The sequence below is a fragment of the Stylophora pistillata genome, chromosome 3 (assembly GCF_964205215.1).
Source record: "Stylophora pistillata chromosome 3, jaStyPist1.2, whole genome shotgun sequence".
Taxonomy (NCBI): domain Eukaryota; kingdom Metazoa; phylum Cnidaria; class Anthozoa; order Scleractinia; family Pocilloporidae; genus Stylophora; species Stylophora pistillata.
The window spans coordinates 36,448,465-36,463,464 of record NC_142521.1 but is presented as its reverse complement, the minus strand read 5'-3'; the positions used below and the strand labels follow the sequence as shown (position 1 = coordinate 36,463,464).

At 39.0% G+C, this 15,000-nt stretch overlaps 2 protein-coding genes and 1 pseudogene across 3 annotated transcripts in view; 2 read left to right on the top strand and 1 right to left on the bottom strand.

Moving 5' to 3' along the window:
* Positions 1–6,209, bottom strand: part of LOC148735887 (uncharacterized) — an 11,673-nt gene extending 5,464 nt beyond the window's left edge. Inside the window, exons 1-2 of the mRNA XM_088752711.1 lie at positions 4,823–6,209; positions 1–701 (exon numbers count right to left, since the gene is read on the bottom strand). The exon at positions 1–701 is cut by the window's left edge and continues 5,464 nt beyond it. Coding sequence (XP_088608837.1) covers positions 4,971–6,209 — 1,239 coding nt within the window. The 3' untranslated portion in view covers positions 1–701; positions 4,823–4,970. The remainder of the gene's footprint in view (positions 702–4,822) is intronic.
* Positions 1–15,000, top strand: part of LOC148735885 (guanylate-binding protein 6-like) — a 76,907-nt pseudogene that overhangs the window by 14,253 nt on the left and 47,654 nt on the right. The window lies entirely within an intron of this gene.
* Positions 6,259–15,000, top strand: part of LOC148735882 (uncharacterized) — a 95,109-nt gene continuing 86,367 nt past the window's right edge. Inside the window, exons 1-2 of the mRNA XM_088752712.1 lie at positions 6,259–7,635; positions 7,913–8,110. Of these exons, the coding sequence (XP_088608838.1) occupies positions 6,285–7,487 (1,203 nt within the window). The 5' untranslated portion in view covers positions 6,259–6,284 and the 3' untranslated portion in view covers positions 7,488–7,635; positions 7,913–8,110. The remainder of the gene's footprint in view (positions 7,636–7,912; positions 8,111–15,000) is intronic.

The window sequence follows — 15,000 nt, the reverse complement described above, 5'->3', positions numbered from 1 at the left end:
CTTGATGGCTCTTATTTACAACCATATGCTGTTGCTATGGTAACAGCTGATGACGCCACGTGATTTTGTTTTGGTTCACTGATGATTGAGCTAGTAACTGTTACCAAGAAAGTGTAAGAAAAATTATTATTTTGTTTTATTGAATCCCTCAAATGTAAAAGTGCTGGAAAACCTAAAAACTATTGTGAGCCACCTTAAGAACAGCGAAGTTATTCTAAATTACCACTCTGCTCATTACTCGCCAAATCAGTTGCCAAGAAAAGCTTTTTTTTCAAGCGCTCACTCTACATGATTATCATCACCTTCATCGTCATCATTATCCTCCTCCTCCTGCTCATCATCATCATCATCATAGTTCTCGTCATAGTCATCATCCTTATCATAATCATCATCGTCATCCTCCTCCTCATCATCGTGAAAGTCATCATTAACCTCATCCTCCTCATCAATCTCCATCATCTCATCATCGTCCTCATCCTCCTCATCCTCATCTCATCATCCTAATTATTCTCCATCATCATCATCATCATTCCATCATCCTCATCATCTCATCATTCCTCATCATCATCTCATCCTCCTCATCATTCCTCATCCTCATCCTCATCATCATCTGGCTCTTTTCTGAACCTTATTCCTTTTATTTTCAGCTCAGCTTTTGTCCGAACTCGGTAGATGACCCTCCCTATTGAAAATTCCGACTCCTATCACAAGAAAAAAGGCAACAATATCAACCACAGCACCTATTATCTGTAACACTAACCTTGCATTTTCATGCAAGATAAATATTTAAAACATCTTGCTTTCCCCCGCGTATATCGAGATATCACCTTTCCATCGCTGTAGCAAAAATTACCCGTTTCATTAACCATGTGTAACACCCAACTTACATTTTCACACACAAGCTAATTATTTAACGCATTCAAATATATTTGACTAAGCGGGAAGTGAAAGAGAATATTCACTTTTGAATTCAAATAGCTACAAGCGACCAAAACTTTATTTCACAACAGGAAAAATGTTCTCAGATATAAATAATAAACAACAATGGTCCCTGGCAATTAAAATAAGGCGATACTTTACAGACAAACAGATGATTAAATTAAATACTATATTTTTAAAACGAAAGAAAACTGTCTAATATCTTCTCAAATTGGTATAAATCCGCATACAAAGTATTGGCTATCATTCCTTACCCGAGGGGAAATCAAAAATTTAATAATGTCTTAACCTTTCAGATGTACACGCGACGGGTTTTACTCCAGATCATTTCTCCACCAGCAAAACTGTTTGTTTTCCACGAAATTATGTTAATCTGTGTCTAGTTACGTAACATCCCCGGGGGCATATCTCTATAAAAGAGAACACGCGCTTCGAAACTTCAGAGGGGAGGCTATTTTGTTAATAGTCTCTAGGTACAAATAGGGCAAGAATCGTAACACGAATACAAGGTTCAGAAAAGGAATACAGAATTGTAAGTACAATTAAAACATGTTTCCTGCTTGAATTAGTCCAGGGACATTGCGGCATTATGCCTAAAAACGATTGTAATTTGTCTATTTCAGTTTAACTCTATATGCTTCAAGAGAGAAGGAGTGCAGAAATAAATTCCACATATTTCCCAAGCTGTTGAGGTCCATTACAAGTTCAATACACTGTTACACGACTGAAAGTCAGACAACTCTAGATATTCCATTTTGATGATCCGGGGTTATCGTTGTAATGTTTTTCTCAGCTTTACTAGAAGCATAAATATTTCCTTTCAATGAAACCGTACTATTCTGACAAAACTCCACGTTTGAAGCAAATGCGAGACACCTAGTAAATAATAATGATAAAAAACAAAACAAAACAAAACAAATCAAAAACAACTTCAAGGTTCACGCTTGTGCTCCGCTCAACTAACGCCTCCTAACCTATCATTTCATGCCACATAAGTTAATTGTCTACTTTTTTTTTTTTTTTTTAGATGAGAGGGATAATGCAGCATTTCCGTATTCCTAGAAGCAAATAGAAAAACGTCCACACTCCACAGGAAAGGCAAGACGAGCAGCGAATAAGGTAGGCAGATCTTTTATTCTAGTGATGGTAATAAAGCCTAGTTCCCAGTAGCAACATAATGATCATAATCATAAGCACGAACACAAACATAAGCTTCTTATGTTCTAGTGGGAACGGTTTTCAACTGCACTCGCAAGCTTTTCCTCGAATCTGGCCGCCATCTTGAAATGAACCGACCCGAAAGTACTACACCTAGACTTTAATTGGCCAAAACACAATGATCCGTTGAGTCATTATGTTTCTCATTATGCCGTTATGATTTTCGCGTTCCCACTACAAAGAAAAGCAACATAGTCAGTCAGAGACATAATCATAATCATAAGAAAATGGTCGATCATTTTCTTATGACTATAAGTATGTTCATCATAAGGGCACCTATGATTATGTTTCTGGACGTTCCCACTAAGACATAAGCGACATAAGAGCGTTATGTTCACGCTTATGATTATGATCATTATGTCGCTAGTGGGAACTAGGCTTAAGAGTTTCACATCAAAAAGTTGTTTACGTTCAGCGATGTCACAGAAACATGGGAAGCAGCGTAAAGTGTACACAGAATCAACTCCACGGTGTGTGGTAAATTGAAGTATAAAACTTATTTTGTTAGGATTTACGGGAGACCAAGCAGAAACAAACATACGATAGCAAGTTTAACAACTTCATTATCAACAATGTTGTTCTTTAATTTTTCTTCAAAAGTGAGCTTATACAACGCAAGAGGCCGATAGGCCCTGATTTCTGACAGAGTTACATAACACGAGCAGAGTAGCCAAAAGAGAAAAGAATCCAACTGATAAATAAGAATAAGGAAACCATTGAAGAGCGAGTAAATAATAACACAGTGCGGAGTTTGACTAATGGTCGCGTGTCGCGGGTCGCGCCTTTTAAAATGATTTGTTTTGTTTTTTAGTTGTTTATTGGCGGGGTTCTCAAATAAAAACCCAAATAAACACATCCCACAAAAACAACACAAGCCTATAAATTTCAAAAATTAAACTCCTGATTACCCAAAGAAATTTTGTCAGAGAAAAAGTCTCACAATTCATCTTCTCTTCTCTCCCAATGTAAGGCGTAACTACAGAAGATTTCTCTTTCAATATTACGTCAAAAACGAAGGCCAATCAAATGAACTCACAAACTTTATCAAAAAATATCACCAAGCCTCGTTCCATTAGGACAACTTCATGTACTATACTGGACACTACCAACAGAAAACATGTAGTATTCAAGTCTTGAAAGCTAAATTTGTTTCTTTCTTCATTCAATATCGAAAATATTTTTTCGCAACCCATATCCAAACAAGCAACGATGTAACGGAAGCATTGAAAGCAGCGTGAGGTGTACACAGAATCAGTTTCACTGTCTGCCAAACTGAGGTTAAAAAACATCATTGCTCAGGATTATTTAATAATCGATTGCAAGACCAAGTTGAGACAGAGACAAATGAATAAAGGCTGATAGTTTCTAAAGAAACTGTTTGGGGCTGCGTCGGTGGGGATAATGAAATAATTTGAATATATCAACAAAGTTGAAATGGTAGTTTGGCCACCGTTACGATTGTAAAAGCCGACGTTTCGAGCGTTAGCTTTCGTCGGAGGGCTAACGCTCGAAACGTCAGCTTTTATAATTGAGACAGAGACATACGAGATTCACTAAAGAAAAAATTCAATATTTGCAATGTTGCTGTTTGATTTTTCAAAACAAAATAGGGTTATCATGGAGACATAGGAGACCTGGGGGCTCTACGAGAAACTGACAGAATCACTCAACACGAGCACATAATCCAAAGAAGAAAAGAATCCAACTGATAAATAAGTACAAGGAAATCATTTAACTCCCAGTAAATTATAACACCGTGCCAGTTTCGTTAAAGAAGACAATCATTACACCTTCAACTTTTGGTGAATAATTTCCTATCATCGGCACAAACCTTTAAGACGTGAAGATATGACAATAGAATCAACGCGACTTTCACTTAAAAAACCCAATTCGGATTTTAAAAAACGAAAAAATCCCTTTTGTTGGCTCATTTATATTTTTTGTGGTTCACGCTCCCTGATAGCAAAAGCGAATAAATGCCCGCACGGAATGTAGGGAACAGCTTCATCGAATTCAAAGCACGTATGGGTTGAACAATTTTTTCTCGTTAAATAATCAAACCCAAATAAAAGCATCCCACAATAACAACAGAAGCCGAACAATTTCAAAATTCAAAATTGAGCAGAGGAGTTTGGTCAGCAAAAAATTCTCACAACTTTTTTTTTTTTTCTCTCTCAAGTAAGTAAAGCAAAGGTCAATCGAATGAACTCCCAAAGTTTTTAATTATTGTGTAATCAGGAAAAATCAAGTCATTTGGAAGTCACTAAATTTAATCTTCGTCATTGTTTTCATCAAATCATCTTTGAACAAGCTACGCATGAGCCGTAAAAGTAGTTATCGTGGGTTTGTTGCGGTCTCCGCCTACAACATTGGCTCCTAACGTCGCAAAATAGAAAAAGAAAATTCTGAAAAACAGTGACTGTTCCTGAAGACTGTATTCTTTCTCACGAAAAAAAATCTGATTAATTGAGTTCAAAGCAAATTATTGGAAACACAATCAAGTGCTCTGCTGAAGAGCATCTAAACAAAAATTAGATACATAACAACTGAGTGTTGAGTCAGTTTGCTAGACATAACGTCTCGTAGTCACGTTCGACGCACTAAAAACTACTATAAAACGAATACAAGAATTGTAAAACGTGTAAAATGGTATATAAAAAGTCACCTGTAAAAATGTAGCGGAATTCCAAATCGATTTCGATCAATTACGATCCTCATCAGTAGTACTCCGCCATGTTCAAAATACTCATAAATAATTGTTCATATAAGTGACTCTGAAATGTCCACACTTCTTCCAGGCCTCATGTAAGCGGTCATGATGTATCAATCACAGCTCGTGGGATTTGAAAAAAGTTCCATTCGTTCTTGGAGTTCATAAGCGAGTCTTCGTTCACATTATTTATCCTCACTCCTTCAGTTATTTGTCTCAGCATCGCGTCATTGTGATAAACCCCCGTCACATCCATTCGGAACTGCTTTACCTCTCTATTGTGTTTCTCTTTACAGTGTTTCCACAATGCAGATCGTTCTTCCTTATTGTTAAGTGATTTCGTATGCTCTTTCCCTCTGGTATACGCGCTCCTGGCTGTTTCCCCTACGTATACGCTGTTACACTGGATACACTTAATCTCATACGTCACACTTTCTCTATCACACGGTCCTTTTCCACCTGTGCTACACACTGGGCAGTCTTCTCGTCCACACTGTCGCGGTTTAAATGGGTCGGACTTTTGGAGTAGTCGTTTAATGGCGATTCCGGCTTTCTCCACCACTTTAATATTGAAACCTTGCTGCTTTATTTCTTTCTGGTATTCCTTCCGTAACCGTGAGTTGGGCGTAGCTGGTACAAATATTACTGATTCATTCCCGCCGCGTTTGTACCAGTTGGATTTCCTTTCGCTCTTTTCCTTTTCTCGTTCCACCTTTCTCCACTCCTTGGGTCGATGTAACGGTCTTTCTCCTTTTCGCTCAGCTCTTTGTCTCGCTCTAAAAGCTTTGAGGGCCGAATCTACAACCTCATATCTGAATTTCTTGCTGTACCCCGAGTATTGCATTCTCAGGACCATCTCGTTAACATTCTCTACTACTCGTTCCCATGGTAACAATCTGCTACAGTTAAGTAAGACCCGAAGGACTTCTTGGGTCAGGACTGTTCTCTTTGTACTCCAGCTTACGGCAGACCTAGCATGTATGACTGTCTTAGAAGCCATGCTCTTGGAATAAAACTCATACATGATCACTGAGGCTGAGGCTTTCTCGTCCTGCCTGTCTGTCTCTTCCCCTTTTGTTTCCATCCACACCTTCAAGTCAAGGATAGGTAGCTTTCCGTCCTGGTGTTTAGAGGGGTAATCTATTTCGAGTTGTATTGACGGGTGTATGTCGTTTCCTATCTGTTTTATCAATGTCATAGTCCTCTCATCGTCACTGATTCCTTGATCCTCAGCTACGGATCTCTCATCCATGTGAGTTTTTCCATCCTTGTACCTCATCCCAACTGGTGTTGCTTGCACAGCCATGTTGATGTCATCCACGTACCGTTTGTTCATTTTCATAACGATTATGAAAATGAACAAACGGATGAAACATCGTTATGAAAAATGAACAAACGGTACGTGGATGACATCAACATGGCTGTGCAAGCAACACCAGTTGGGATGAGGTACAAGGATGGAAAAACTCACATGGATGAGAGATCCGTAGCTGAGGATCAAGGAATCAGTGACGATGAGAGGACTATGACATTGATAAAACAGATAGGAAACGACATACACCCGTCAATACAACTCGAAATAGATTACCCCTCTAAACACCAGGACGGAAAGCTACCTATCCTTGACTTGAAGGTGTGGATGGAAACAAAAGGGGAAGAGACAGACAGGCAGGACGAGAAAGCCTCAGCCTCAGTGATCATGTATGAGTTTTATTCCAAGAGCATGGCTTCTAAGACAGTCATACATGCTAGGTCTGCCGTAAGCTGGAGTACAAAGAGAACAGTCCTGACCCAAGAAGTCCTTCGGGTCTTACTTAACTGTAGCAGATTGTTACCATGGGAACGAGTAGTAGAGAATGTTAACGAGATGGTCCTGAGAATGCAATACTCGGGGTACAGCAAGAAATTCAGATATGAGGTTGTAGATTCGGCCCTCAAAGCTTTTAGAGCGAGACAAAGAGCTGAGCGAAAAGGAGAAAGACCGTTACATCGACCCAAGGAGTGGAGAAAGGTGGAACGAGAAAAGGAAAAGAGCGAAAGGAAATCCAACTGGTACAAACGCGGCGGGAATGAATCAGTAATATTTGTACCAGCTACGCCCAACTCACGGTTACGGAAGGAATACCAGAAAGAAATAAAGCAGCAAGGTTTCAATATTAAAGTGGTGGAGAAAGCCGGAATCGCCATTAAACGACTACTCCAAAAGTCCGACCCATTTAAACCGCGACAGTGTGGACGAGAAGACTGCCCAGTGTGTAGCACAGGTGGAAAAGGACCGTGTGATAGAGAAAGTGTGACGTATGAGATTAAGTGTATCCAGTGTAACAGCGTATACGTAGGGGAAACAGCCAGGAGCGCGTATACCAGAGGGAAAGAGCATACGAAATCACTTAACAATAAGGAAGAACGATCTGCATTGTGGAAACACTGTAAAGAGAAACACAATAGAGAGGTAAAGCAGTTCCGAATGGATGTGACGGGGGTTTATCACAATGACGCGATGCTGAGACAAATAACTGAAGGAGTGAGGATAAATAATGTGAACGAAGACTCGCTTATGAACTCCAAGAACGAATGGAACTTTTTTCAAATCCCACGAGCTGTGATTGATACATCATGACCGCTTACATGAAGCCTGGAAGAAGTGTGGACATTTCAGAGTCACTTATATGAACAATTATTTATGAGTATTTTGAACATGGCGGAGTACTACTGATGAGGATCGTAATTGATCGAAATCGATTTGGAATTCCGCTACATTTTTACAGGTGACTTTTTATATACCATTTTACACGTTTTACAATTCTTGTATTCGTTTTATAGTAGTTTTTAGTGCGTCGAACGTGACTACGAGACGTTATGTCTAGCAAACTGACTCAATTATCGAACACGTTCCTGGCCTCGGCCCACAAAATTTCATCACAACAACTGAGTGAAACAACAAAAACCACTTACATGGTAATCGGTGTCCACATCAATGTTTCTCTCATTTACTACTGTAGACAACTCTTCAAATTCTGTCCTTGTCATCTGAACACCTTTCAGGTACAGGCGCGCCAGCTTAGGAAAACTGCTGAGATGTTGGACCAGATCCCTGACCCCGCGGCCAAGTGGATTGCATTCTAGATTGAGATATCTCAGCAGCGGCACATACTTCAGTGAACGGGCCAGTGCTGATGCTTCATCTTCACCCATATTTGTATTCCTCAGGTCCAGCTTAGTCAGATTGGGTACATTGTTCAGGTTCTTGGCCAGTTCAATAATCCCGTGACCCGATATTGTTGCGTATATTTAGTTCTTCTAACTTGTTTAAGTACTTTAATGAGGCAGCCAGTGCCGCACATTCCTTTTCTCCCATTTGTACATCCCACAACACTAATCTCGTCAACTGTGGCACGTGATGAAGATTCTCAGCCAAATGACGCTCACCGCTGTGTAAAGGGTTGAAGGACAGGTTGAGCTTACGCAAATTTCGAGAATGCTGCAGTGAGTCAGAGATAAAAGCAGCATACTTTGCTGCTGTATTGTTGTCGAAAAATTCTAAACTGTGGAGATTTTAAATAAAATTAATTCCGTTAATCGCGCTCTCAATCAATTGATGTTTAAAGGCTTTCTCCTCCTCCTCTTCCTCCCATAGTCTTCTATATTCTGCTATGCTAATTTCTCGAGGAGCTGTTACTAAAGACAACACGTTCTTCAACAGAGCAGCATCCTTAACTGTTTTAACCTGAATGTCAATCTTTCTCACCAGTGAGAAACAGTGGTTCTCAGTCAAAGGCACATCAATGTTGTTGTTTTCGTTATTTACTAAATTATTCACAGGTGGCTGACAAGAGCAAACCGGCGCTGATATCAGTTCAGGAAGCAATTCAGAATGAAAATCCTCATCTGTTATCTTAATTAGATAGACAAAGTTTCTCCCCCCGGATTTTTTAAGGAAAGAGTTCCCAACGAGTAAATCCGCGTACGTTTGTACATCTTTACTTTCTCCAGAAGACGTTAAAACGACCGCGTTCAAGTCTAACATTATGACATCATTGGGCAAATGTTTAATCGGCCACCTCTTTAAAAAAAAAAAATAGTTTGGGAAACTGCTGACAGATTTGAAGAAGTGTTCTACAGCAGCAATAGTCGTGTTTTTTTCCCTAAGTATCGCAACATGGTTAACACATGAGAGAAATGCAGAATACACGGCTCTTCTCTCTGAGGCTGGACACAAAAACAAACAATCGACACAGAGTAGAATAAACTGTTGTTGTTCCTGAGAAAAATCATCTTTAGAAGGTGTCTTGGTGAACTGGTAGTTTGTGAGACCTTCTTTCTCTCCAACGTCATGTAGATGATCAAAAAGAATCCCGGCAGCTTTTAATGACAACTCACACGCGAATTTTAGCACTTCAGCCATCTTCCTTGATTTCTTAAACGTATCCATTCTTGACAGGCAGGTGACAGTTTCATTCCTCTCAACCATCAGTTCTTCAACAATGAACTGGGCGGCGAGAAACTCCTGGATAGACTTATGAAGAAAATAAACGATCTTCTCACGGTTCAAAGCGGAACGTTTGGAAACTTGGAAAAAACCCACATGTATTAGCTTCTCAAAGAGATCACCATGCGCACATTTGCTGAAGTCAAAATGAAGACGGTCCTCCAAAAGAGCATCATATGCAAGTTTTCCTATTTTGTAAAGTTCCTCTTGATATTCATCTTTGCTTTTACCTGTTGCGACGTTGTCTGCATTTTTGTAGCCATGTGATCCAAGAGAGTCTCAATAAATTGTACGTAAATGTGCGCACGAGATGTGGGTAACTGATGCTTTTTCTCTTTCCAGAGAAGACACAACATCAACAACAAAAGCGGTATTTCTGCCATCTCTTCGAGGTCCTGCTCTTCCAGGTAGTCAAGTAGCCCTTCAACGTCCTCCTCATCAGCAAGAATCTTTCTTGGAAACTGTTTCTTTAGTTCCTTGCTATCGAACCCGTTCAGTTCAAACTGAGCATGACTTGGCATTCTAAGCTCATCCTCTTTCACTGGTCGCGTTGTGATCATTACCTAACAGTCTCTCAGTTGACCGCCTCTCCAAATCTGGTGAACTGGAGATGACTTTCCACCGCTGTACTCGTCATATCCGTCCAAAATAAGCAGCACTTTCTCCTGGTTCTGACGGACATATTCATACAAGTTATTGAATGCCATCGGGTCATCAGCAGACAACAGTTCAGCGGTTTTCAACACGGCACAGAGGTCCGGAATATCACAAACATCTCGCAACTTGATTAACAGTAAAAGAGAAAACTTCCTGAGAATCTCCTTTCTGCCATCTGCCCTATCCACAGCTAGCTGCTGAGTGAAAGTAGACTTTCCTATTCCAGGTCTTCCATACACTACAATTCGTCTCCGGATGGGATGATGTTCGTCACCTTCAAATACTTCACTGGTGTCTCCCACCCTTTTTTCGTCGTCCCGTCAGGTTTTCTGTGATCTTGTAATAACGTCAACTGTATGTAAATATCATTAATGTGTACAGTGTTGTCTGGGTCCCATGGTGTTATTTCCACTTGACACATGGTACTGTAAAACTTTCGCAGCTGATTCTGGCACCATTCCAAAAATTGCATCGCAGAGGAATCTGTAGACAAAAAAAACAGCTTCCTAAATTTTTGGTAACTCTCAAATTGAAGAGAACATAATCATTTCTAGACTAGAGTTTTTCATCAGTTTAGAGGCTGCATTTTTATCAACTCTAATTTGTAACTTCAGTAAAACTTACTTTTCTAATCCGGGAGTAAATAGAATGAATCATATTGTCATTAGTCATATAATTCTTTCCCTTTATCTGGGCATTACGATCCCCCCCTTTATCTGAGCATTTCCACCTTGTAAAAATAAGTACAGTAACTAAACATGCTGTCCATCAGTTAAAATATCTTTAAGAAAACAAAACCAAATAGAAAGAGTTTACAAAGCCACATAGCGTTTGGGACCGACGGAACATGCCATCACAAGTGGTTTAAACTACCTATATTTAAACACTGAGTCGTAACCTTGACTGGAAAGCTCTATTATTAAATCAGTGTCGCTGTAGAGGTTATACAAATGCAGAACTGGGAGGAATTTAACACGTGTGTGATTCTCCTTACCTCTGCCCGAAAAAATTCAACATTTTTAAATGCTGAATTTTAACTGCACTCTGTTAAAACTTATAAAACTGCAGCCTATGCTATAATTGGGCTAAAAGACTCTTCATTCAAATATATACCTGCTATTTTGTCAGACGAGGCCTGTGACTGATGGGAAGACTAGACACTAGAAGAGGATGGCTGTACCGGAGCGTCTTTGCTCGGTGCTGAAAGTTGTCTGTCAGTTGAATTATCTTCAAGAACAGAAAACCAAACAGACAGCAGTTAGACAGCCTCATGAGGTTAGGAAAAGAACATGGCACTACATTTAGTTCAAACCACCGTGATTCTAAAACTGTGTCCTAACCTTGCTTGCTAAGCTTTTTGCTCAAACAAATGTGAGTGGAAGATTTCTTCCAATGCAAATCTAAGTAAGTGAGGAATTGGTGTCATGCCTTTAATCCCTTCTACCTCTGCCTAGAAATTCAACATTTTCCGTACACTTAAGGAGAAGCACCATGCTGTAATTGGGCCAAAATGACTGCTCTTGGAAGTCTTAACGGACATACTGTCTTATGCCATCAATGATAATTAGGTTTCATCAACTGAGTTGATAATGTAAAATAGCCACCGTAACGAGTTTCTAAAACTCACGTTTTGAGAGTTCGCCCTTCGTGTGACCGCACAGAAAAATGTGGATGGATGCTTTGTCAGCTGACAAACTTCTAAGTCCATACGTAATAATAAAATCATAAACGTGGCAAATTGAAAATAAATACAATACAGGGTATAAAGCCTGATAAGAGGGTTTCAATCACAAATTAATGTTCCCTTGTATATTTTGATGTAGAATGAACAAGACATTTGAACAATTAGTGAGCGAAAGAAAATTGTTTAGAGTGAAGCCACAGTGCTCAGGGTTTAAGAATGCATTTGGGACGAGAGGTAGAAGTCTCTCACCATGTAAGGATTGAAACTTTGTTCTCTTCAGCATCATTACGATGATATTTGAAACAACAACCAGCAAATCTAATATATCAAAATTAACCCTGAGTGAAAGATGATTCAATCAACTGTAATTGGTGCTGAGGTGAATGACAGGTAAGAACCCTTAAAGGATGATTCAATCAACGACAGTCAATGACAATTAAAAATGCAAAAGCTGTTAGTTATGCATAAAAAAACCTCCAAGGTACTCGTATCAGAAAGTAAGATCCCTGAAGTAATTGACCATTATCATGGGCATTAGCTTTAACATATCATTCTACTAGATGAAACTAATCGTTAAGGCTCAGATTCTTTTAATCCTGCTAACTTTAAGCTTTCACTCTTCGATAAAAATATCCTTTACGTTAAATTGATATTTTCTGTTCGCATGCTGTAACCAATAAATTCAAAGTTAATCGATTTTAGTAAAGGAACAATCTCAAATATATGGAACAAAACAAACGAAAAAACAAACAACAATGAGATACTGGGTAAACTATGTTTCTTTTTTTCAACAACGATCATTATAATCAGTACATTTCCTCCAAATAAACAGGAACATAATGAGATAGGCAACTTTCACTTTCATGGTAAGGAAGGGGATCTAATTTGTACATAAACAAGTGTTGTCGGAATAGCGACCCGCGAAACTCAGTCGAGAAGCTAATTCACTGTGCCATTTAAGATTTTCTCAAGCGTATATGATTAAGAAATCTTGGACATCCAGTAAAACCCTCTGATCAATGCATGCTCACTCAAGTTGGCAGACAATTACATACCTTTCTTTCCCCTTTACTCGACGATTGCAAATGCCCGTTTATTGAAACGAAGCAACGGCCTTTGTGCAACTGAAATTTGGATACATGAACTTTACATGAGGAACTGTTTTACAACCTCTTAGCCAAGCTGAAAGGACGAAATGCAAGGATTCTTGAGCTAAATCTTCGCACCATCGGCCTTTACGAGGGAACAAAGCCTCTGCATTCCGCTCAATTGTCAGTCACGTGATAAGGTAATCTTTGCTGCAAGCCGGAAGTGCTGACTATTTAAAAATGTGTCTTAGTGTTACCTTGTTGAATTTTGCGTGACAAGTTATATGTACTGAGACACGGCAAATTTGTCTGGACTTACATTTCTTTTATGCTCTTTAGTTAGGAAATAGATGTAATAATTTGCATTTTGGTACTCATTTAGATCTGTTTCAACTCCGTTTGCTGTTGCAGTATCTCAAGAGACAAATTAGTTATTCCACAAAACACGTGTTCCAAAAACATTAACATACATCCAAGTTGGGCTGTCTCAAAATAAGAAAACGGGAATCAGGCAATATACCCTGTTCCCTGGACATCCGTCCGGTTAAATTTCAAAGACAGCAAAAAAGAAAACACCATTTCCAAATAAGAATGATTTCATACCATAAGAGGCTGCACGTGATTCACTTTAAAAAGGCCGTTTACTTGTTGGTTGTTTTGTTTTGTTTTATTATTATTATTCTTTTTTAATTCAGATGACTAAGAAGACGAGATAAACTTATTATTTCCAATTAATTTTTCATGTTTTTTATTTGAAATAATACAATGTTCCGGCCTATCTCTTAGAGAACAGCTAGATCTTATTTTCGTTGTTTGTATAGGTAATCACATGATCTCGAGTGCAATTTGGAATAAATAAGCAAGAGTAAATTTTTTCAAAGACAAACAAAATTGCATGAGCCCGTAGGGCGAGTGCAATTTGTGGTCTTTTGAAAAAATTTACAAGTGCTTATTTATTCTAAATTGCACGAAAAAATCATGTGATTATCTATTAATAATATACATGAAAAAATACGAGGTAGCTTCTCATAACTCCGTAGGAGAAAAGCGCGCGCATCATGTGCAAAATTAATTTATTCAAACCCCGCAAGTGACGTTGACCTTGACATTGACCTTGACATTGACATTAACCAATCATTCTGACCAATCAGAATGTCTGGTTTGTTTCTTTCTTTGCACTGAATTAACTCTCTTCTGCACTGAATTAACTAAAAACTGCATTCATCTTAACCAATCAGAACTGAGAAATTTTTTCATGTATATTATTAACTGGTGAATGTGTCTCTAACAAGGGGGAGGCTTCTAAGTAGTGGTAGAGGGGGGGCTTATCAGCCGCTGTTTACGGTAGGACAGCAGTAAGATATTGATAATCATTCTCCGATTAATGTGAAAACATTCGAGGCAAACACCCACCGTGGATCGATCCATCAGTTGAAAAGTTAAAATCCTGTCTCAGGAATCATCGCTATTGAAACTTTCCCTGATCCTCAACAAATAAAATTGGAAAAACTACCAAAAACAGCGAAATAAAGTTACAACAATGAAACGAACTCAATTTAGGATTCCTGCGACAAAGTAGCGTCTGACCTCCCACTGGCTCTGCTGTTTCTTCCTGGAACAGTCTCAGGCCTCTTTAATAAAACGGCAAGTTAAGCACCCGTTCTAACTCATTCTTTTTAAGTGAGAATGTTAGTGTATGGACACAGGTGCGATTTTCAGTAACGAACATTAATTGATGAAGTAGTCTTGACCTATCTGTGGATGATTTTGCCGTTTGCACGAGTGTTATCAACATACAAAAGAAAAAACCCACCCTTGAATTTTATTTCCTCCTTGTTAGTGAGGCACAGGTTTACCAAACACTTCTGATGTAACTTGAGCGTTAGTAAATCTGTGAGCCATAGTAGATCTAGACTATGTGTACGAGAAATAAGATAAGTGCATGGGATACCAACGCTTGCTTTTGTGGCGCAAGAGCGAAAGGGAAACTGGGCGCAAAGGGTGAAAAGAAAGTCTGCTTACAATCTTTTCTCTTTTTTTTTTTTTTTTTTTTTCCGGTTTCTTCGCTTCAAAGCTTGATATGAATGAACACTTCAGCAGTGAAGAGCTGACAATGCTAAGATGACTCTTGGTGCCTGCTGATCGAATGGCTCAGTGTATAACAATTAAGGGGAGGACGGGCGGCTTGTGGAACGAAATAAAAAAGTTGTAACTG